The sequence below is a fragment of the Rattus rattus genome, chromosome 18, assembly GCF_011064425.1.
Source record: "Rattus rattus isolate New Zealand chromosome 18, Rrattus_CSIRO_v1, whole genome shotgun sequence".
Lineage (NCBI taxonomy): Eukaryota > Metazoa > Chordata > Mammalia > Rodentia > Muridae > Rattus > Rattus rattus.
The window spans coordinates 42,768,234-42,793,279 of record NC_046171.1 but is presented as its reverse complement, the minus strand read 5'-3'; the positions used below and the strand labels follow the sequence as shown (position 1 = coordinate 42,793,279).

Below are 25,046 nucleotides of genomic sequence, written 5' to 3'. Positions count from 1 at the left end.
ACCCAGATTTACCTTCTGAAGCACTCGAGCCTTGGAGAAGCCCCTTCAGTTTCCTCACAGGCAACATGGAGGGAGCGGCGTTACGGTTTTAATGAGCTGAAGACCATAGGTGCTTAACGCAGAACAAAAACAGAAAATTACCATTGTCAAAGCCACTACTGTGTCGAGTCTTCACCCTCTGTGTCACCGAGGTGGAGGTGGTGGCCCCCCAGTGGACTCTAGTCTTTGGAGTCTCTTTCCAGTGCATGGCACCCGAAGGGCTCGTGGGCAGTTGAAATATTAGGGTCCTGAGACCTGCAGTAGTTTTGAGGCAGTAAAGCAAACAGAAGGGGCTGGCTCTTCGCCCGGTGGATGCACACTTTGTTATTCTCGATTTAAGCCAAGAAGGGATGTGGAAACCCAAGCAGTATTTTACCTTCCTTCTCTTAGGCCTCAATCACAAAATATATCTCCTTGAAATAAAATTATTAACAACAACAACAAAAGAGAAGCAAGAAACGCTTAAGTTACCATCTGAAAGTAGACTCCGGTTTGGTACTCAGCTTCGGTGGGGCCATCCATAAAACCCCAGTCAAATTGTGCCTAAACGATTCTCTCCTACTTAACCGTGCCCCAATCCCAGCTTTTATGACCACCATTCATCATCTGCAGAGTGGCTGGGCTCTAAGATGAAGACTCCAGAGACTTATCGTTTGAACAGGGGCTGTTATTTATGACAGCCCTCGCCCGCCATCTTTACGGCCACCGCTCAGACGGGCTGGCTAGCCCTGACTGTGGAAACGGTAACGCAGGCGGTTTTTCTCCTTTAAGCGTGACGACATCTCCGTTAACAGGTCAAGTGGCACGGGGATCGTAAGTGAAGCTGTCAGGAAGGCCAGCGTGTTCAGAACGACACATCCGGACTTTGCACCCTGAAGGACCCAGGGGGCAAAGCCAATGGATGGGCCACCCCATCTTTCTCATTTTCCTGCATCCCCTGGCGTAAATCACAGTATCCCTCCATGGTACTCAGGACATCTGTGTGCACGATGCACATCGAAAACAGAGATTTACTCTAGAACCGGGTTTTATCTTTGTTGTCAAGATGATTCTGAGCTTTTGCAAGCACATGTAACACCCAGTATGTTTCTACCTAAAGAAACTGTATTTTTAAGAGAAATTGTACTTTGGGGCATAAATAATAGGATGTTCTAGGCTAGAGCTGTGACCAAAGTAAGGCAGTGTAGGTCTCAGTGAGGCCCAAAATCTCAGGATCAAGGCCACACCTACAGGGGAATGGCCTCGCCAAGTATACAGAGCAAGAGGAGGGCCATAGGCAGAGAACAGACAAGAGCTGAGGTGGTGAAGTGTTGTATAAATTACATTAATCCTGGCCTGGGTTTCTACCCCACCTCTGGTTATTGAGTTCCTGGAGAAAAACGCACACACAGCCCTTATACTGTTAATAAGACTTAAGCAGCACAAGAGCTGGGCACATTCCTAGCTTCCACTAGAATCTACTTTCCTATTGGTAACCCCCAATTAATACTACTTACCATGTTTCATCTGGGCTGCTCCTAACTCCAACTGGCCAGCCCACGGGGCCATGATTTCTTTACTCCTAACTCATGGAGGTTCCTCCTTCCCCCAAGTCTGCGAAACCTAAACCCCACCCCTGTGTGTCTTCTGCCATTGGCTGTTGGCAACTTTATTTACCAATAGGAAATAACTTGGGGGCGGGGTCACTCCGCTTCTACGGAGAGACTCTCTTAACTCTGGGGCAACCAGTCTTGGGGGCCCAAAAGTAGCGTTAGAATAGGAGCAGCCTTAGGCCAACCCACTACATTGGGGGGAAAGGCATCCAGTGGGGGGAGCTTGCAGAAGAGCAGCATCCGGAGAAGACTGTGATGGCCTACACAATCTGCAAGCCTTCTCTGCCGGTTGGTAGTTACTTCAGTGTGGACGGAATCTCTAGCATATTCAGGCCCCGCCCGTGGTGTTCCTTGGGTTCCAGCGACAGAGCTGAGACATTATCACTAGTAATAATTGTGACAAGTATTTCCACAGGTCCGGAACGGACCTCAGAATTAGAAATGAACTCGAGGAGTCCTCCATTTCATTTCACGATTCTCCTGTGACCGCCCCTCACCAGGCATGCCCTCTGAGTGGGAAAGAAACAGGCACTGGCTTACCAATGCCCTCACGTGTTTTCCGTTGCCCCCTTTGCCCAGAGTTCTGGGTTCGTACAGCATGGTAGTCACCATAAGGGCTGTGTTCTGTAAAAATGACCCAGAGCAACCCGGCCTGGAACCGTAGTCTCAGCTTCTTGCGTTGCTCGCCCACCAACTGAGCTAATTAGCTGCCGGCTTGCTCCAGCCTACATAGCCATCTCTGTCTCCAGGGGGGGAGGGGAGAAGTGTGGATTGAGTGGAGGCTGGCACTTGGCTTTTGGCTCTCTGAATCACAGCCGTACCTCCATGAATGATCACAGTAGAAATCAACAATCAGCGAGGCAAGAGCAAGTACTCAGGGTCTCGACTTTATCCACCAGTAACCAGTGTCTTGCTAAACCGTTTCGCGCTAACCCAAATCACAGTCACAACTGCGCTCGCAGACCAGTGTGCCAGGAATGGGTGAGGGACAACTCGTGCCCTTTGCGGTCCGCTCAGCAAGACCTGCAGGGTTAAAAATCGGTGCTAGCCTAATGCTGGTAATGCTTTTAAAAACCCACAAAGGAAATTCTGTGAGAGAGTCCAAAGAGTTGAGGGACTTCCACGGATGTGTCTCTTCTGGAATTGAGGGACCTCGGTGCTATAATTAATGATTAGACATGCTTGAAAAGAGCATCGAGAAGTTGCTTTAAAGATTACATTTATAAAATTTGAAATCCCTTCTCCTTTAGGCTGTGCAGGGACCTACTGACACACCTCTCTTTTCCTGAGTTCTTCGCACACTCTGATCCCTAACTTCCATTATATCAAACACCCCCGTTTCATAATTTCCTTGGTTCACTCAGTCCTGGGAAGCAAAAACAAAAGACTTATGAGAAACACGCACGCACACACACACACACACATATGCACACACATGCACACGCATGTGCACACACATGCTTACACACATGCTTACACATGTACATGCACACAATTTAGCGACACCAGTGTTCACAATTTACAACACAGGGACTTCTTTAAGTGACAACACAGAAGAAATAAAAAGTTGGGGTCTATGACATTAGATTCGAGAGCCAGACTCCTTGGGTGTGAACTCTAGTTCTATTATTTGTTATCTGTACAAATTCATACACTACACCATCTCTCTCTGCCTCAGTTTCCTCCTAAATAAACTAGAGATAACATTAGCTATCTCTAGAGTTTTCTTTTGCGCAGTGATAAATTCCTGCATTAAATCCGTTAATGTATAGAGAACACCACATGGAGCCTGATGTATGCAGAAGAGCTGTAGAAATCTGTGCTAATACCCAAGACAGTGTCTTAATCTGGTTAGTGGTGTACTTCCGAATCCCATTTGAGCCAGGCTGTTTCTGAGGGGAGACATCTTGCAGATAACGACACCCCTCTATAATGCCTGCATCCTTTTTGAGCTTTGCCGATGGGTCCTGGGGTCTCCCAGCAGCCCTTGCCCGTTTCATATTCCCTGACTTCTCCGGTCTATCGTGAGGTCTGCACACAGAGATACGCGCCCAGCCCCCTTCTGTCCAGAGATTTCAGAGAACAGGAATAAAAGGACTAACCACAATGTCTCCGTGAGGCCAATTATTTAAGCATTTTATGGGTGCCACTGGTAGCAAAGTAGAAGCATTTCTGCTTGCCTGCCTTTTGTTCCCCCCTCACAGGTCCCTGGGTAATAGATGCAAATGAATAGCGGAAAAAGCCAAAAGGCAGGCAGTGGGTGGGGGAGGGGGAAGGGGAGGGGAGCAGTCAAGGAGCTGGGATAATTCAACATGGATTAAGGTCCTAGAATAATCTGAAGCTGCCAGGGCGTGATGGTGGTACCCCTGCAATAGAGAATCGCAGAAAGGACCCGCGTGCCCGGGCTCACCTGTGGACACTCTGTGAACAAAGACATTTGTGTGGTTTGACAAAGAGCAGTGAAGGCGAATGCGGAAGGCTCATCTGTCCAATAAAGGGAAAGTGGATTTAAATATAAAAACGCGTTTTCTAAGCCACTCAGAGGCCACTCTGCCGATCCCGCAGCGCACTGTTGTGACGCGTTGGGGTGATGGAGATCTATTTCGGTTTATTCAGAAGCCGCGTCTCAGGCTGCTGTGGACTTGGCTGCTGTAGCTGCTGTGCACCCTTTAGGGCCCCCTAGGAGGGCAGCCATTAATCAGGCACAAGGTAGCCGGGCGCTCGTGCGGCTCAGGGCAGTTCTAAACCGAGTCTTGAAGATGCTTTATGGAAACCATAAACATGATCCCACTTCCATTATCCTCACGTTGCATATCTGCTACCATGATTCTTTGAAGACTCCAAATTGGATATTAAAAATGTATGACATATATATATATATATATATATATATATATATAAAGGTTTGCATGGAGTCAAAAGTCGCTACAGCAAGTAAGTCTTCTCCTCTCATCTGTCAGAGAGTGCGGACTGTCAGGACCCTGGAGGGCCACAGGATATGGGAGCCCGTGTAAGGTCGTCGAGGAGCATAGGGAGTTAGGGGGAACTGCACTGGGAAACAGCCTCTCCTCCTAGACACACTAAATGAAAGTTTAAATAGATTTCGTCGAAAGAACAAAGTGGAACAGCTCCACCACGGGACTCTCATAGAATGTCTTCACCGAGCGAATGAAGGGGTGGAAGGGGAGGGCTCCCGTGCAGAAGTTAGTGGTAATGTGGACAGAGAAGGTTCCTACGTCTGGAGATTGATATGGGGGAGGCCTGGAGACGTCCGGTGCAGGGAGTCTGGTACCAGATAGGAGTGCCCAGTCAGAGCCGCCTGCAGACACATACCTCAAACCACACAGATCTCTACTCACAGGGAAGGCCATTCAGAAGCACAAGCAGGGGTTAATGAATCCATTTGAACTGTATTTACAGGTGTCTTACGGTTGCTACTGCTGCCACGAGACACCATGACCAAAGCAACTTGGGGAGGAAAGGGTTTGCCTGCCTTACACTTCCACATGGCTGTTCATCACCGAAGGAAGTCAGGGCAGGAACTCAAACAGGGCAGGAGCCTGGAGGCCGGAGCTGACGCAGAGACCATGGCAAAGTGCTCCTCATGGCTTGCTCAGCCTGCTTTCTTATAGAACCCAATATCGTGAGCAGAGGGATGACACCGCCCACAGTGGGCTGGGCCCTTCTCCTTCAATCACTAATTAAGGAAAGCCGGTCTTATGGAGGCATTGGCTCAACGGAGGCCCCTCCCCTCAGACGACTACTTCATGTCAAGCCAACATGAATCTAGCCAGCACACAGGGTGTGTATCATACACACATGGAGATATATATATATATATATATATATATATATATATATACACACACACACACACATATATATATATATATATATATATATATATATATATGGTGTGATCTCTGCCCTCAAGGATTAGAAAGGATTGGCCTATGAGGAGGCTAAGACACAATGATGAGCAAGATGAGCCTGGGACACCAGGAAAGGTGAGGCAAGGAAGCTGGCAAGTCTAACCCACGAATGGGTGTGGGGGTTAGCATTTATCAGAGTACAGCAGCGGTTCAGTCCAGTGGGGAGTCGAAGAGAGAAAAGTGGGGCAAAAGGATCCTTGGCCGCCATCCAAGTCAGGCTCAATGCCTGCTGTGGGGCTGAGTCACGCTGTCTAAGTGAGGGGTGGGGGTTCAGGAAAAAGAAACCCAGGGAACAGGCAGTGGAGGTGGGTGGGGAGAGAGTTCTCAGGGACCAGGACTGGCGTGCAAAGCACGGTGTCCAGTAACATGGCTGAAGGACAGGAATCTATGCATCCCCTCGATCTCCGAGGTGCCAGACCACAGCCTGGAGATTTGCGGCTGAACGGAACAGTTTGTACACACAGGGACCCCAGTGAATCGTGTGTTCCGGGGTTAGGACTTGGTAGATGAGTTCCCAGATGGCTTCCTAAAAGTGACGTGGCCTAGGAGGGTCAATGGTATGTAAGAACCTTCCAGAAGGGGAAAGGAGAGATGGCTTCTATTTTTAACCTATGAAAATTAGGGTAAAGGGCAAGAAAGCAGTTGAGGGGATCTGGGCACTCAGTAGTTCAGTCAGGAGGACTGAACCCGCCCTCTGAGATGAGAGCAGCTGAGCTCCGGGGGTGGGGGGCAGGGACACACACACCAGAGACCTCCCTGGAAACCAGCCAAGGGCAGGAGCGGCTGGGCAGAGCTCCCAGGGGGTGTTCCCTGCAGGACAGAGGCACTGGTTGACCTTTTTGTTCCTAAAGGCACCCGTGGTCCTCAAGCAGGCAATCTGCATGTCCTTGGTATCAAAGCACCAGAGAAAGAAACAAACGTCCCCAAATGGAGTTCTCGCACACTGACTATAAATCTGAAAAGGAAGTTACAGAGTTCACGCTCCCCTCATGTCTCGGTAAAGACTCATCTCTAACCTATCCCCACCACGACGAGATGTACTATTTCTGAAGTTCCCGAGTCTGGTACCCACACCATGCATGTGGTGTCAGCTGTGTCGACTGAGGGTCCGGAAGAACTGGAACGTTCGCCACGTCCCCTGCCTCCTGGTTCTGACTCCAGGGAAAAACCTTCTCTTGTTTTCAAAATAAATGGCACCACAGTGACTCGGAAGTCTCTACACTCCCACCCATCAGGGGTGGTGTAATTCCAAAACCTTGCTGTCTTTCTACTGCACGGTGACATTAACCTTTGAGTCATTAACCGTGTGAGGTAGGCCAATGGAGCTGTCCCTAGAATGTTCCATGTTTTCTAAAGGCATTGTCCAGAAGGAAGAAAGACTTTGATTCAGGTTAGGGATAGAATCATGTCATTAGACAGAGTTACGGCTTCTAGTTTATGTAAATACTAGGTGCAGCCTGAAAACACGTATGAGGCCAAGCAGGGTGAAAGACTAAAGACTGAGGCGGGAGGATCTTGAGTTTGAAGCCAGCACGAGCTACATAGCAAAACCTTATTTCAGAAGACAAAAACGGCTGGGAGACGGCTCAGCAGTTAAGAGGGACACTGCTCTTGCCAGAGGATTCGATTTTCAGTACCCAGGTGTGTGTGTGTGTGTGTGTGTGTGTGTGTGTGTGTGTGTGTGTGTGTGTGTGAGAGAGAGAGAGAGAGAGAGAGAGAGAGAGACAGAGACAGAGAGAGACACACAGAGAGACAGAGAGTCATATCTGCTTCTAACTCTAGGTGTGTGTGTGTGTGTGTGTGAGAGAGAGAGAGACAGAGACAGAGACAGAGACAGAGACACAGAGAGAGACAGAGAGTCATATCTGCTTCTAACTCTAGGTGTGTGTGTGTGTGTGAGAGAGAGAGAGAGAGAGAGACAGAGACACAGAGAGAGACAGAGAGTCATAGCTGCTTCTAACTCTAGGTGTGTGTGTGTGTGTGAGAGAGAGAGAGAGACAGAGACAGAGACACAGAGAGAGACACACAGAGAGACAGAGAGTCATATCTGCTTCTAACTCTAGGTGTGTGTGTGTGTGTGTGTGAGAGAGAGAGAGAGAGACAGAGACAGAGACAGAGACAGAGACACAGAGAGAGACAGAGAGTCATATCTGCTTCTAACTCTAGGTGTGTGTGTGTGTGTGAGAGAGAGAGACAGAGACAGAGACACAGAGAGAGACAGAGAGTCATAGCTGCTTCTAACTCTAGGTGTGTGTGTGTGTGAGAGAGAGAGAGACAGAGACAGAGACACAGAGAGAGACAGAGAGTCATAGCTGCTTCTAACTCTAGGGTTGTGTGTGTGTGTGTGTGTGTGTGTGTGTGTGTAGGTCACAACTGTTTCTAGCTCCAAGTGTGTGTGGATGGGTGGGTGATGTCACACCTGCTTCTAGCTCCAGGTGGTGCGGGGGGGGGATGGGGGCTCTCACAGCTGCTTCTAATTTCAGGTGTGTGTGGGGGGGCGGGTGGTTGTCACAGCTGCTTCTAACTGTAGGTGGGGTGGAGTGGAGCTCACAGCCACTTCTAACTCCAGGTGTGTGTGTGTGTGTGTGTGTGTGTGTGTGTGTGTGGCCACAGCTGCTTCTAACTCCAGGTGTATGTGTAGGGGGGAGGGCCACAGATGCTTCTAACTCCAAGGGTGTGTATATGTGTGTGTGTGTTTATGTGTGTGTGTATGTTTGTGTGTGTGTTTGTGTGTGTATGTGTGTTTATGTGTGTGTCTTTGTGTGTGTGTGTGTGTGTGTGTGTGTGTGGCCACAGCTGCTTCTAACTCCAGGGGTGTGTGTAGGGGGGAGAGCCACAGATGCTTCTAACTCCAGGGGTGTGTATATGTGTGTGTGTATGTGTGTTTATGTGTGTGTGTGTTTGTGTGTGTATGTGTGTGTTTATGTGTGTGTGTGTGTGTGTGTGCCACAGCTGCTTCTAATTCCAGGGGTGTGTGTAGGGGGGTGGGTCACAGCCTCTTCTAGCTCCGGCTTTAGGGGAATCTGAGGCCTCTGGCCTCTATAGTCACCTACACTCACTGTGAGAGTGTGAACATGGGCTCGAGCACGTGCTCGCGCACACACACACACATGTACAACCTGCATGCACACACACAATTAAAAACCAAAATAAATCTTTAACTCCTACACAAAAAACTAAAGGAACAGAAGCCTTTGTGGAAACCTTACAGTTTTAGTGAAAATTTTTTACTGTCTTTTTTTTTTTTTTTAATAGCAAAATAGGAAGTTCCCCATCTATGTTTCCTTTTAGTAGTCGCACAGATATCTAGCACATTAGTCAGAATAAAACTGTGGGATTAAAGCACATGGAGTGAATTAGTTCATCATCCAGTGTCTCCACACACCTTCATCTCAGAACTCGTCACTCCAGAGCAAAGTCAGACATTAGCACTGTCCACCGGGCCCCAGCGGGGCGGTCTGCTCCTGACAGTCAATTAGATGTGCATTGTTGGTAGGGAATTTAAGAGCAAAAATGGAACTGTCTGCAGGTCTGTCTGTTCTGTGTTACTACGATGAGCTCCTGCTGTGGAAAAATTTCCGTGTCTACACCTCATCTGTAGTTCCCTCCCCAATATTAAGTCATTATCAGGCACCCCAAACAGAGCAGATATCGACTAAGGCACAGGTACCACTAGATGAGATTTTAAGATGTCCTGAAAGGAATCTACGTATAAGATTAGTGGCGCTACATGGAATCTGCCCGGCATTGCCCCCTAGATGCCAGGCATGGGGAGCACATGCACTCTTGGAGAGTGTTTACCAGACAGTGGTTGAAGATACCAGCGGTCGATCCAACTCTCTGCCCCGCCCTCACAGAACTGTACCCTGGTTGGGCAGATGAAGGAAGGCATTTGCTAGGATGTGAAGCGGAAGCTCTCCAAGTCTACTCGCTCATCCCACACCAAGAGGCAACCATGGACAAACGAGACTGTTTGCTGACAGGCAGCTGGTCCCCAGAGCTCTCAGCCCTTTAGAGTAAGACCCACCTCGGGACCACAGCTTCTGAGCACTGCAGTGGTTCAGGGTCCTTTTGTTACCTGTGGATCCCTCCTTAGACCAGTGGCTCTTGACTTTGTACCCTGCTGTCATCCGAGAGCTTTTTATTACTCAGTTTTGTATTTACGAATTTATAAAAAAGGCTACACTCTCAACCCTGTGCCGGACCAATTAAATTAGATCTATGGAAAGGTGGAAAGTAGGAGTCAGGAACCCGCATCGTTAGCAAACAGAAAACAGCCCACCCAAGAGGGTAGAGAGTCACTGCCTAGTTGAATGCGCTCAATTCCACTCAGTGAAAATCTGAGATTTCATTTTAAGGCTTCATAATGTGAGTGGGGTTGCCGCGGAGAGAGGCGTGTGTCGGTGCACACATGCACATAGACATTAGGATGAGGGCGCTACATTCCTTGGCTCTCGTGCATTCTCTGTTCTGTGCAGGACACGTGTCCAGCTAGACACCTCCTTTCCTTTCCACTCTATTATTTATTTATTTATTTGTACGTGTGCATACACACGCACTGGCACCTGGTCATAGTGCATTTGTGCACAGCCTAGGAGTCAATTCTCTCCTTCCCCCACCTAGGTCCCAGGGATTAAACTCAGGTCTCTAGGCTTAGCCGTACATGCCTTGTCCATTGAGAGTCTCCTTGGTGGCCCTGGGGGACAGGATTTCTTGGACTCTGGAGTCAGCCCGAGTGTCTTGAAAGAGCTGTGGTAGGTGAAACCAAGGGCTCAACGAAGAGACATGTTTCTGGCTTCTCTGTATTTCCCAGTGTCCCCAGTGCTCCACACTCTTTCGTTAGTGCTTGGCGAAGCCTCCTGGTGATAAGGGCTTGGTATGAAACCTATAAAGCACCCTCGGATCTTAGATAATGGGGCATTTTTGTCCTTTAAACACATGAGCACCCTTGCATGTAAAGTGGAATGAATGTATTTTTGCCTCTTATGTTGAAAATATCCGTAGGCATCTGGTGTGTATGACTGTGTATACATAGTACATGCATAATAAACATATTCCCCCTTATGAATATTTATACTCGAGATACATATATATTGAATATAGACATACATATGTAAATAGTAGCCCTTGTAAACGATATGCAAATTGCGCTTCTGCGCATATGCGTCCCAGTGCATCAGGAATATCATAAACCCAACACCAAGCAAGCCGTACCTCGAGGTGGAATTCTTAAAAGTTGTTTACGATAGGGTCTACTCACTCTCCAGATAGATGCAACTCACTGGACATGGCCCTGGTACTTGAAACCCATGTGGCTCTTTCCTTTAAGAGTCTGTGTCTCACACAGTGACTTCGAATTTTTCCCATGAAGATGTTAATATGGGTGTCACCCATTGGCGTCTCAAAGCCTGCTTCCCGCTCCCTCACTCTGAGTACTCACTGTTGCCTCTGCCTGTTAGGGTTGAAAATGGATCCCCTTTGAGTTCTGTCATCCTACACAGTGACTTCACTGCAGAGGAGCCCCGCCCCAGCAGCAAAGAGCATCATTGGCTCCATTCAGCCAGAGGCCACCATGCTTGCTTCTTTCTCTGTCACATATGGCCTATCCTAGGACACATTGTAACTTTACTCTGGCTTTACAGGGGATAGCAGCATAATGAAACATTACCACACCACAGAGATGTTCATAAAATAACATAAAAATGAGACCCAAGCAGAGCCATTCCTTTCCACGCAGACTCGCCATAACTCAACCACGCCTGACCACGCCATTTTGTTTCTGAGTCCACCTAGAGCCCTCACGAGGAGTAGCAGGAGCCGTTATTAGATACAAGTGTTGCGGTTTTCAAAGGTGCAGAGCATTGTGGACTCCTTTAAAAAAAAAAACAAAAAAACAAAAAACAAACAAACAAACAAAAAAAAAAAACGGCAGCCTACAGCTTACCTGGGGAGCTCCGAGTGACACTTGTCAGGGCAGATTTCCCTCTGTCAGAGAAACGACACGCAAGCACTGTCATTGCTGTGTCACCCACTCTGCTCGCTGCCCCTCCCCCTCCGACCCCTACATCACAACAGGTAGTTCTCAGCTGTTCCCTGGGCGCCAGACGTACGTTTTATCTAAAGAGACAGCAGACAGAGCTACCTGCTGCTTCCTGGGCGGCTCTCCCTGGGTTTCTCTCCCTTTTTTTCCTACTTCATTGGGGGGGGGGCGCCTTTTAAAAACTCAGCTGGCAGGGAGCCAGGAGCTCATCACTTTAATGCAGTGCAAAATGGAATATGTATAATTATATGCAAGCCATATGTGCGGGCTCAGCTGTGGGTTTCAGGAGGCCAGGAGAGATAGAGAGGGAGATAGTAATAGAGGGAGAGAGAAAGATGGAGGGAGGGAGGGAGGGGGAGAGAGAGAGAGAGAGAGAAGAGGAGAGGAGAAGGGGGGAGGGGAGGGGAGAGGAGAGGAGAGGAGAGGAGAGGAGAGAGGAGGTGGGGGAGCATGAGCAGTTAGGGCTAAGACATGATGGCTGCGGGATGCAAATGCCCCCTGATGAATGGATTAATGAGTGTGCCTTGGACACGCCCCTTTCACCCACCTCTCCCTCACACCAGCTCCAAATCAGCAACCAATGGAGATTAGGGGGAGAAGACCTCGTGGGTGAAGAATGCTGGTGAATCATGTAAATGCCTCTGTTGAAACAGCAGCTCTCTTAATTGGCAGCAGAGATCAAAATAACCAGAAACTTTCAATGCAACTACCTAATTAGATTTTTTTTTTACTGCATTTAATAGAAGAATCGTTGTTCTTATGAGATCCTTGATCCTCTCGGATCTTTATTTAAAAACCGAGGCAATCGATTTATCTCTGACAATATTACAGTTCAAAAACCTAACGATGCAAACTGCTTTTCTTATGGCCTTGCTATTAGAGTTTCTTAAAAAATGCTTTATCTAGACATTTGCTTACGCATGCCAAAACGTTTAAACACGTACGTATGTCACAAGCTCCTAAGCGTGTGAGGACCCGTGTCGCCGCAACACGCAAGTGTCGGTGACACCCACCAAAATCAGTCGATTGGGTCTGCCCTGTGTTCTTCGAGCTTATTCCGCCACGACGGACTCGCATGTTGCGAAACTAAAACCGTATAAAGGAAAACAAACCTCAAAATTCTGCTACCTCAAAGGCATACTGCGTATTTAAACAAACTTCTTGATAATGTTGTTATTTCGGGATTCCCGTTTGTTTAACTTAATGATCTGAGCTGTTGTGCTTTTTAGCTTTTTTTTTTTTTTTCCTTCCGTTATTTGTAAGTCCCTAAATAGGCCGTTATATTTCCCTTCAGGCTAGAGATGAAGATGGACATGCTGAAAGTTTTCCCCAGCAGCACTATGCTAAGGAAACTCCAAGGCTTGCCTTCAAGAATAACTGCGAACTACTTGTAAGAATAACATACTTACGACAAGTCTAGAATGTTACGTTAGCACAGTGAAAAACAGTTTTCTTTCTTCTCTCTTCCGCGAGGGTTTGTTCGTGATTACATAATTTATGAAATATTATTTATTTCTGTGTAGAGTTCTAAGTGCTAATTCTGATATCACTGCGTATTAATTATAAGATCTCAAGTTGTTTGCAAATCTTTTATATCTGATTTTAAAGACTTGAATGGCCCTTCCTTTATTAGCTTGTTTTGCATTGTAGCTTATGAGCAGCCACTTGGAGAATGGCTAGTAAAGATAAAAATATAACTTTGGTGCACGGAACTTGTAGAAAACCCCACCCCACCCCACCCTTCCTCCTACGCCCGAGATGTGAGCTTTTATAGCAGACAAAGGTGGCTGGGTTTTCTTCTGTTAGGAGAGAGAGCCCGTTTGACTCACTACACTCCCTTTAGGATCCACGTATTCCTCCACTCTCTTGCTAAACCCCATCCCCCCCACCCCCCCACCCCCGCAGAAGGCATAGAAGTAGTGACAGGATGTGGGGGGGGGTTTACTGTGGAGAGAGGACATCAGCTGTGAGGAAGCTCCGTTCCAACACAAGGTTAATTTGCTGTTCACTTCGGCATTTACAGCGAGACAAGAGGAAAAGCAGGCAGGAGTGCCTATTATATTTCTATTAAATGAATCTGTTGGGACCTAACGTTCTTGATTAGCTTTGGAGAACCAGTGCTCACCAATGCATTTTCTGTTTGCCCAAAGTAAACGGAGAATGAATTGTCCTTTATTTGGCCAGTCAAATGCTGCCTTTGATACTGAAGCTGCAGGGAGGCTCCAGCGTGCTGTCCCCAAATGTTCTTCTCTTTTCAATCGCATTAAAGCAGAAACATTTGCTCCAACTAAGTGAGAACAGGGAAAGAAGATGTTAACATTTGAGGTAGCTTAATTTCTGTTTGGATCTTTGGCCAAATTTAGGTCTCTGCCTTAGGGATTCCCACGAGTAACAGCCTTTGGGTTTGGCTCTGACCGTAACTGTTCCTTAAACACAAAGTGGCCAGAGGGCAGGAGAGAGAACAATGCAGGCCTTACCCATTCCAGCTGCAGCAGCTGCAGTGTGGACAGCGAGGACCTCCTTCATGCAGCACAGCAGGCACGGTCACAACAGTGTCACTCAGCCTGTGGACACAGTGCCCTTGACCAACTATGCTGCAGGAAGAGTCGATGTTTATAAATTCAGTAGTTTGCATGACAAAAAATTTAACTCGCCCGATATTTTATTTGAGGGCTCTAGAATGTCCAGGTCTGCTATAACATTTTGTGTTCTGCAGGGTATTCTCACGTTGTTTTTATTGCTGTCTTGGTAACTGGTCGTCCACGCCTGGTGGTTAGAGAACGAGAGCATTTGTGCTGTTTTGGAACAAGAATGCTTTTAGGAGTGACTCAATTCTTTTTAGAAAGATCGTGAAGACTAAGATACACCACCCTGAGCTTTCCCCTATGTGTTGCAAAATGTTCTTGAGAGAATACTGGAGAAAAAAAATGTTGTTTTTAATGTGAACATTGTTTCCAGATACCTTTAGAGAAGGTGTTTGTGATTTTCCATGTTGAGGCAATCCCCTTGCAGTTGCTGTTAGAAATGCTTTACTTTGTACAGCAGACTTTCATGTGATTAAAAAAAGACAAGGAGGACAGAAAATACATGTAAGCTTATCTCCCTAAGAAGAAATTTTTTTTAAAGCCCCTCTGTGAGAAACAGGGTGCGTTTGGCTGTTGGGAAGGCCTGAGCAGGAATACGTCCTTGCAAAAGAGTTGCTCATTCTTAAAGAGAGAAATGGGAGTTCTTTGGAGTTTTCTTATGACAGCTTGGGGGAGATTTTTTTTTAAGGAATCTGACAGGGAGGATTGTAAACTCTACTCTAAAGTGCCTTTTTAGCTTAAGGGTGGCTCTGGCGTCCTCCATGGCTAGCTGCAGCCCCAGCGGCAGCCAGTTGGGAGAGCGTGAGAGATGCTGAGGGTGCAGAGGCCTTTGGTGTTCCCAGGAGACCAGAACAGAAGCACACAGCTGGGAGCTTGTCCCCCTGGGCTATAGGAACTGACAGGAAAGGGCCTAGGCCAAGTAGACAGGACATCGACTCTATATTATTGATGGTTGAATGTCTCTGCGCCCCTCCCCTAGCCCACACTTCTTGGAAGAGGCAGGAATATTGAGTAACTTATTGAAAAGAAAAAGAAAAGAAAAGAAAAGAAAAGAAAAGAAAAGAAAAGAAAAGAAAAGAAAAGAAAAGAAAGAAGGCACAGTAAAACCAATGCCTGGAATACACTAGTGCGTGTGATCAGAAGGCACCAACAAAGAAAGCATTGGCCGCAGCACTAGATTGTGCTGTGCAACTGTAGGGTATCTGCAGGCTATTGATTTTCCCATTACATCCCACACTGTGATGTGTGCCTCCACACTAATGTCCTATACGCATGACTGGATATAGTTAGCTTGCTGACCAAGATGCTCTCGTTGGTGGTAACGCAACGGTTTCTAAATTAATTTTGGAAGTGGGAGACCGGTGATTACATAAACAAGTTCTTTGGGATAGGTCACAGTTCAGTGTGGTCAGCTAGCTCTTCATAGACAGGTGTGTGTGTGTGTGTGTGTGTGTGTGTGTGTGTGTGTGTGTGTGTGTGTCGTGTTAGTCCACAGGTGCTTCTAACTCTGTGCGTGTGTGTGTGTGTGTGTGTGTGTGTGTGTGTGTGTGTGTGTGTGTGTGTGTGTGTGTGTGTGTGTGAAGAGGGAAATGCACTGTAGCATTCAAGACTAAGAAAGGAGAACAGGGTTGGGGATTTAGCTCAGTGGTAGAGCACTTGCCTAGGAAGCACAAGGCCCTGGGTTCGGTCCCCAGCTCTGAAAAAAAAAAAAAAAAAAAAAAAAAAAGAAAGGAGAACAATCAGAGGCAGCCATGACGACCAGCGCTTTGCTTACACCAGATTCCAGTTCCATTGCCAGTCCCTTTCTGATCACCCAGGCTGTCCCTGGAGAGACAAGCGTGGGACTGCAAAGGTTCTCTTCTCCCCTCACAAAATCCTCATTCCGCGGGTGGGACTGTAGGAGCTACAGCGAGAGGGAATCCTTAAGGCTATTTTGAGTTCATATTTTCAGCTAATTTCTTGTTAGTTCTCAAGAACTGTTTGGGGGGAAAAAAATCTTGTACAAGTAGAACATACAATTGGGCCTGGGAAGAAAAAGACCTACAACTAGAGGAAACTGCTGAAAGATTTGGAGGCAGGAAGGAAGACAACTGAGCCGAAATCTCATCTTCTGCGCATGCGTGCGTGCGTGCGTGCATGCGTGCGTGCCTCTGTTCTTGCTTGTTTCGAGGCAGGGTCTCTCCCTGGAACCTGAGACTCACCGATTAGACCAGGCTGACTGGGTTATCCTCCTCCCACCCCCACAGCGGGGGATTATTGGTGAGAAGGCTAACAAGTGTAGGAAAGCCCCAGAGGGACGCGCGGGGGAGCGTGAGCTTGTCCAGCTCAGCTTCAGCCTCCAGAGTCATCACCCAGAGTCTGAGTCTTTATGGCTCCTTCTGGCTGGTAGGGTGAGGGTTGTGAAGAAGGAGAGGAGGGAGGGAGCCCACAGCTGGGAGGCAAAATAAAAATAGCACGGGGAAGAATTCTTTCTGGTCACTCTCGATGCCAGCAGAGTGAGAAGACAGAGACTATTTTAGTGTTGTGGCCTTGCGAGCAGAGATGATGGGGAGGGGAGAGCTTAGCTGCCTGTTCTGTCTGTGCCGTGTGGAGGCAGGCAGGTGGGTTATAAGATGCACACGTCAGCTCCCCCAGCTTCAGAAATGCCGCTGTCAGGCAGCATTCGGGCCCACAAGATCACACTAGATAAACGCATTGGGACACGGACTAGGAGAAAGATTCTGTCTCTGCCTAGAATGAATGAATGCACCGTTCATACCCAGCACAGTCGCCATTAAGTATGTGGGCGCCATTAAGTTCAGGTTTGCCCCATAGATCCAAAGGCACGCGATACACGCGATCCAGTGGATCCAGTGGATCCAGGCTATGTCTCTTGGCCTTCTCTGAGTTTTTGATCTTCCTATGCAAAGCCTCCAAGGAGATTGTAAACTGGACACAGTGGTGTATTTAAGCTTCCTGTGGTCCACACAGATTAGCTGTGCAACTGTGATTCCCCTTCTTGTCGTGGGTGTGAAAGGGGATGAGATTCTTGCCCTACGCGGCCAGTGCACTGAATGGAAGATGCTGTCGATCTGGGCATGTGTGCAGATGGACAGTGACTATAGGAGTTAGTGTGTGAGGGAAGGGGGGATAGCGAGTGGTGGTGGTGGTGGTGGTGGTGGTGGTGGTGGTGGTGGTAGTATTTTAATTGACATAGAATTACATTGCTTTCCCCCTTCCATTTCTCTCTCTAACCCTTTCCAGGTACCCCCTCCAACTTCTCTCATGCTCCCCTCAAGTTGATAGCCTCTTTTTATTTTATTACTATCGTTTAAAACACACATACACTCTTACACACACACACATACACACAACCTGCTTTATCTGTTTTTGTTTATACATATATGGTTTCAGGGCTGACCGCCATTACTCTGCACTGGACAACCGATAAGGGGGTTTATCATTGGGAGAAGCTAATTCCTTGTAGTAGTCATTAGCGTCCTATGATTCTTTGCCTAGGGGTGGGACACTGAACATTTCTCCCTTGCCCATTAAAATGTCCACTGTGCTAGAACCACGTTCCAATCCTGTTGATGTGGCCATCTCTAAAGGAGACCCTTTCCCTGTGAACTTCTTGGTGCTCTGTCTCTTCCAACCTTTCTGCCTCTTCTTCCTCGATGATCCCCGAGACACGGATGCAGGAACTCTAATGGGGAGGCATCCATTTGCCCACTGCAGCTGGGCTCCTCGCTGCCCAGTGATCTCTGCAGTGTCTAGTTGTGGTTTCCTACAGTGGTCTTCCTTTGCTGCAGAGAAAGGCTTCTTTGATGAAGGCTGGTAGCCGCCTTTGTCTGTGGGTATAAGGACACGATTTAGAACACAGTTAAGACTTTAGTAAGGAAGTCTGCCCATCTAGCACAGTGGAGGTAGATTCTTTTCTAAGGTTCATGACTTCATCAGCCAAAGAACCTGGCTGGGCTTCCAGAACCAGGTATGGCTTCCCTCTCATCGAGTGGGGCTTCTGTCCAATCAGACAGCTGTTGGTTATCAGCAACGTGAGAGTGCCACTCATTGCTCCTTTATACCTATCGGGCCGTGCTGGTCGCTGCCACGAGCCATAGGTGTGGCAGCTGGGTAGGGCTCTCAGTCACGCCTCCCTTCGCCCCTTGCACGGTGTTTTCCAGAACCATGAATGCTGGACTACAGGAAAGGGGCCTTCACGTCAGGTCTAGCTTGAATCACTCAAATCCCGGGCACTAAGTGTGCCGTGTTTTCTGCAACAGCGCCTACTCCTAACTCCAGAGAGGCAGCTAAGGACTGTGCTGATAGGGTAGATTGTCTTGGGAGTCACCTGGATTACCCTGGCCAACCGTTCAGAAGGAAGTGTCTTGTGCCTGGTACAGGGGTTTTGTTAGTCTATTAGTTAGTTTTTATAGAAACCACTGTCAGCCCAAGTGGCTTAACTTCCTTCAAGACGTGTGTGTGTGTGTGTGTGTGTGTGTGTGTGTGTGTGCATTTACTTATATGCACTGAGGATAGTTTTAAGTAAATATAAGCTGGTCTGATTGCATGAGGCTCACAAACAACATTGATATTATATGTGTCCCTCATCTCCCCTCTTTCTGTGTTGGTTTCCCTCCCTCCTCCTCAGTTGCACCCCCTTTCCACTTTCCACTTTGTAGTCCCTGTATCCTGTTAGTCCCCTCTCACGTACACACCACCCTGTCTGTGGTCCTTTATACTTTTCTGCTTTCGGTCGTTAGCCCCATGCTGTAACCTTACCTCGGAGGATTTGAAGCTAGGCACCGCAGATGAGGGGGAACACACCGTATTTGGGTCTGGATTACCTCACTCAGTAGAATCTTCTCTAGGTCCATCCGTTTACCTGCACATTTTGTTATTCCATTTTTCTTCACAGCTGGAAAGTATTCCATTGGGTACACGTATTATCTTTTTATTATCCATTCATCTACCAAAGGGCATTCAGATCGTTTCCATCTTTCTGTCTATTGTCTATTGTCTATTGTGAATCAGGTGGCAATGAACACGCCTGGTCAAGTATCTGTGGAGTAGGATATCTGAGTCCTTTGGGCATGTTCAGAGGAATGGTATAGCTGGGTGTCTTAGGTAGGGTTTCCATTGCTGTGAAGAGACCCATTGACCAAGGCAACTCTTATAAAGGAAGACAGAATTGGGGCTGGCTTAGCATTTCAGAGGTTCAGGCCATTATCATCATGGCGGGAAGCCTGGCAGTGTCCAGGCAGACATGGTGCTAGGAGAGCCTGGGGTTCTACATCTAAGGCAGCCAAGAAGAATCTGGCTTTCACAGCAGGAGGATCTCTTCCTCACTGGGCAGAGCTTGAGCATAGGAGCTCAAAGCCCGCAGTGACACACTTCCTTCATAAGGCCACACCTCCTACTAGTGCTCCCTGTGGGCTAAGCATTCAAACACATGAGTCTATGGGGGCCAAACCTATTCAAACCACCACATATGGCCCATACGGTAGACTTTCCCCCATGGATTCTCCTACTGATTTCCAGTATGCATCAATTTGCATTTTCATAGACAGCATGAGTATTTTCTGTCTTTCTCCACAACCTTGCCAGCACATGTTATCAGTGTTTTCGTTGATCTTAGCCATTCTGATTGGGGTCGGATGGAATCCCAAAATTGCTTTGTGTTTCCTAATTGACAGGGACGATGAGTACTTCCTGAGGTATTTCTTAGCCACTTTTATTAGCCACAGAGTTCTCTGTTTAGATCTCTAGCTTGATTTTTTTTAAAATTCATTTACTTAGTAACCCAATATCGGCCCCCTCCCCCCCAGTATCCCTTTACACAGATCTATCCCCCCATTCTCCCTCCCCTTCTCCTTTGAGAAAAGGGAGCCCCCTCTGGGTGTCACCCCTGCTACACCCCCACCCCATATCACTCCCTAGCCCCCACTACTTTCTCCATGGGCCCCTTCCCCTAGCACATCAAGTTCCTGAAGGACTAGGCACATCCTCTCCCACTGAAGCCAGACAAGGCTGCCCAGTTAGGGGAGCAGCTCATTTAGCCCATTTTTAATTGGGTCAGTCCCCTGGAGCATTATAAAGCATGTGTGCTTCCTTTTTTGGTACGGGGTGTTTGTTTGTTCATCGTTTTTGATAAAGGCCTTAGTGACTGTCTTCCCTGCTTGGGAATGCTGCATTGGTGCAGCTGCATAGGCACTGCTGCATAGGCACTGCTGCATTGGTGGTGGTGCATTGGCGGTGCTGCATTGGTGCTGCTGCATCAGTGGTGGGATATTGGTGCTGCTGCATCGGTGGCAGGGCATTGGTGCTGCTGCATTGGTGTCCCTGCATTGGCACTGCTGCATCAGTGCTGCTGCATTGGCGCTGCTGCATTGGTGCTGATTTAGACAGGAGCTGGAAGCTTGGGAGCTAGTCACACACAAGACTCTTGCTTGTTGCTGCACCCTTTCCTCCCTGCCCAGTACAACCTCGAACATTAGGCAAGCAGGCCCCATTTTTAAAGCCCTAAAGATGAGGCGTATATAACCCAGTGCCAGGAATGGCCCGAATCTTTGCTCTCCAGCCTCTAGGTCTATGTGTATCTACTTTAAAATTAGATCAACTTTCCTTGCAACCCAATGCACCAATACCTGCCAAGCCCCATCACAGCAGCGGAGGGAGATTCTATATCACAGTCCTGTTTCTTGGATCTGTAACGCCGCTGCTAGAACCATTGTGTCATGGACCCACGATAGGAACCCTTAAAATGTGATAGCAACTGCCACAGCTCATTTAGAACTTAACCCAGCTTCTCAAAATAGTTCCAAGTGACCAAAGTCCTCCTTCCCGGTGCTGTTGTCCTAACCAAAACCACACGTGTGACCCCCGCTGACTTCAGACTGTTGCTTAGATGTTACAGCTGAGCTATACAGACACCGAAAACTGATTCACGTGATTCCCGCACTCCTACTGAAGGAAATAAAACATCTAGGACATAAACATGCATATGCTGCACCTCAACTCCCCACAACCGTGACTGCAACAGACCGAAAGTGTAGAGTGGCCCAGGAAATGCAGGGACCGCTCGATTGCTGTCTAGAGAGCAATCCCCGTCTCTCCACCTTTCTGTCAAACTTCCAGATCTCTCCGGTCTCGAACTACTCCTATGTTCCCACGGGATTCTGAGCTGGCTTTCAGACAAATAAGGACCCTCTGGAAACGAAGGCAATGGTCTTAAACTAAGCAAGGTGCCGCTCTGATCGGAATGGTCAATTTATGCTCATTGACAAGATCATCTTGACTCTGCGCAGACTGAAGTGGTGGCTGTCACCTGAGCTTCCCTGCTTCATCTGTCACTTCCTCTGCTGCCATCCGAATGGTGGCCCCACTTGTTCTCTGGCTCTGGGCTCCTCTTCCTCACTTGGCCTTGTGGTACAGAGCCTTTCTTTTCTCCTCTACAGAGGCCCCCCAGACCACACACATCTCCTCTCACCTATCCAAGCATATCCTAACTCTCTTTTTAGTTCTTTGTGTTTGGAGAAGAAGCCACCCAGGGATGGTCTGGGGTTGCCAGAGCCTGCTTGCACCAGGGGCTTTGGAGGATCTGAGGCCCTGGTCGCCAGCAGCCTCTCCTCTTCCAAAGCTTGGGGAAACCTTTGCCTTTCTGGTTTTAGGGCAACTACGGGAAAAGGTCTGAGGCAGCATGGTTTGCTTTCCATGCTGGCTTCCCGCTCCGTACATGCAGACGCTCCCTGAGCCAGAGAGACAGAAGCGAGACCATGTGCTCTCCAAAGGAGACACTGTGGCTTGGCAGGTGAGAGCAGGAGTCTGTCTTTGCTCTGCCAGCTCCATGGCACAGGCAAGTTCCCGTCCCAGAGCCATAAGGGTAAAGAAAGCGCTCACACATCATAGGGTCAACTTGAAAACCAAGTAAGATCTCCTCTAGGAAGCACTTAGTAGGGGCCTTAGTACCTGCACATAAGCAGGAGCCTTGTTTCTAATTAAACGGAGCTAGAAAGATTGCAAGGTTCGAAAAAGCCATGAGACAAAAGTTAGACTGTGCTCCGTGTTCTCCACTCAAGCCTGCTAGCGCCTGTTCTAGATAGAGTGTGTCAAAAGACCACACATGGCATTTTATTGTGATTTTGGTTTCGAGACAGGGTTAGAGCTCTGATAAGTCTTCAACTTGCCATCCTCCTGCCTCAACCTTGTAGGTGCTGGAATTGTAGGTGTGCACCCTCATATCCAGCTCCCAAGTGCAGTAGTTAAATTGAAGCAAAAGAACTTTGGCGATGTCCACACATCCCTTCACTTGCCTACTAGCGTCCGAGGAACTAGAAAAGCCCGTTGAGAGTAGTCAATGTTGCAGATTGGGGAAATACTGCGATGTTTGAATCCTGTCTTAGGAAGAACCCAAACATGACTTTGATGAATGGACTGTGGCCAGGTTTAAGAATCTTCTCCACTCTATCCACAAGCTGTGAGACTTTGAGCAAACTATGGAACCTCCGATTCTGTGTCCTCCAATAAAATGAGAGGAGTAGCAGTTATCCGCTGAGGCTGGTGTTAGGGGTGAGCGAATGCATTTCTGGAAGTTGCTCAGAAAAGTATTTGGCAAACATTTGGCACTTACTGTTGCAAACACTTGGCACTTACTCAGTGTTGTTATGACTGGGGCTATTCTAAGGTTGCTTGCTTTGAAGCACATCTTAGACTCCTCCTCCTCAGCCAAATTTTCAGGCAAATCTGAATTTTTTTCGTAAGCCACAGATTGAGGGGCGCAAAGTGCACTGTGTAACTGATTCTTACAGTAGACTTAAACATACATATTACTCTCAAGGCATATGAGCTATGCCATCCAAGACCTCTTGAAGCGGCCCAGCCATTTAATAGCGAAGGCGTTAATCTAAGAATGCAACTGAATTGGGTTTGGTAGACCAGTAAGCCCAGCACACGGGAGGTTTAGGCAGGGGAAGGCTCAAAGTTCAAGGCCAGCGTGGGCTGTATGGTGAAATCCTGTCATAAAACATGTTTTTAAAGAAAATAAGGGAAGGGGAAAATGTTATTTATGCAGAGAAATATCTGTATTAGCAGTAATGACGTAAGAAACCTCGCTGCGTGGGATAGCTCCAGAGAACCCGTGTGGTACTCGATCTTTAGAGAAATCTCCTAGATTTCCATTCAGACTGTAGCTTTGCTAAGTAGGTGCTGCTGCAGTCTTACAGACAAGGAAATTATCTACAGCATATATACAGCAGTGCTACACTCGCTGGTCGGCAAGAGGAGAGTTTCTAGTGGATAGAGCTGGACTTGACTCACATCTCTCTGACCTACACTCCATCCACAGTTCAGGCCAGCCCTGACCTCAGCCCTGAAGTAGTTTTCTAGCCCAGCGCCAGAAGAGTTCAGCCTATGGTTGTGGGATGAAGGAGCCGACTGTAGCGTCTCTGTAGTAACAGGTCTCAGGTAGTAACCCCTAAAGCTGAGAAGGAGACGTGTAACAAACAGAATTTTATTCAGAAATCGAAGTCAAGGTCCGAGAATTCCCAATACATCAGAAAGTGAGGAACAGAACCAAATCATATATATATATATATATATATATATATATTCATACTATATATCATAATAATTCATAATAACCATTCATTGTATATATATGTATATATGTGTGTGTATGTGTGTATATATGTGTGTGTGTATATATATATATATATATATATATATATAATAGACTTGGTACGTTAACAGAACAGCTGTAAACTATAGAAAAAGCATGTATATATTTTAATGAATTCTTTTTTTTAATTGACGCTGAGGACCGAACCCAGGGCCTTGTGCTTGCTAGGCAAGTGCTCTACCACTGAGCTAAATCCCCAACCCCTATGTATATATTTTAATTTGACCTGAATTTTGAAAATCTGAGAATCATAGGATATGTGCAAGTTCTAAGTTCCCCGTTGAAGATTTTTGTACACTGTTTTTATCCCTGAGGTCAATGTTTTTATGAATTTTTAATTTTATGTGTCTATATATGGATATGTGCAGGTTAGTGCAGGTGCCCTTAGAGGCCAGAAGAGGGCGTTGGGTCCCCTGGAGCTGAAGTCACAGGTATTTGTGAGCCATGTGATATGGGGTCTGGGAACCAAAACTTGGGTCCTCTGCAAGGGCAGTGTGTGTCCTTCACCCTGGAGCCATTCCTCTGGCCCACGAAGGCCATTTTAGGCTATAACTGCCCTCATTTTTTGTTGTTGGCTGTTTTTGTTGAAACAGGATTTCTCTGTGTAGCCCTGGCTATCCTAGAACTCACTCTGTAGACCAGGCTGGTTTAAACTCAGAGATCTCTGAGTACTGGGATTAAAGGTGTGTGCCACCACTGCCCAGCTAATTAACATACTTTTAATTGCTAGGACTCAAGAATTACCTAAAATAGAATTCGCCTCTGACATTTTCTAGAAAAATATAGAACATAAGGAGATCAAACAAGATGTTTATTTATCAATATAAAACTGTGTCAATAATAAAGGAGATGGGATTGAGGACAGGGATGTGAGGTGTGAGGCCACTGTAGCCAGGAAGAAGGAAGCCGGCAGTTGAAGGGGCAGACAAGCGGGCCCAGGAAAGCAAGAGCTGGTAACATTGTGTCTGTCCGTTGCCTTTGGTTTCCACTACCTTTCCTGCTTGTGGGTTTGTTAAACAAATCCACACCCTGCTGTCCCGACGGAAGCGTCGTGATCTCAGGGAGAGCCCTCCTCTCTGCCCTCCAGGCAGCCCCCATTTCCCCTGGCTTGGTTAAGTGTGTGCAGGCATGGAACCCCTTACGGAGGACATTTTCCTCCCTTCCGCATGGCTCCCTTGGCTGAGAACTCTGTGGTGGCAATGT

General features: G+C 47.5%; 1 protein-coding gene across 2 annotated transcripts in view; it reads left to right on the top strand.

The window, feature by feature from the left end:
- Sobp (sine oculis binding protein homolog) overlaps positions 1-25,046 on the top strand; it is a 176,039-nt gene that overhangs the window by 90,638 nt on the left and 60,355 nt on the right. Inside the window, exon 5 of one of the 2 annotated variants that reach the window (XM_032888869.1) lies at positions 12,898-12,993. The exons of the other annotated variant lie outside the window; for it this stretch is intronic. Coding sequence (XP_032744760.1) covers positions 12,898-12,993 — 96 coding nt within the window. The remainder of the gene's footprint in view (positions 1-12,897; positions 12,994-25,046) is intronic. 2 annotated transcript variants of the gene reach the window in all.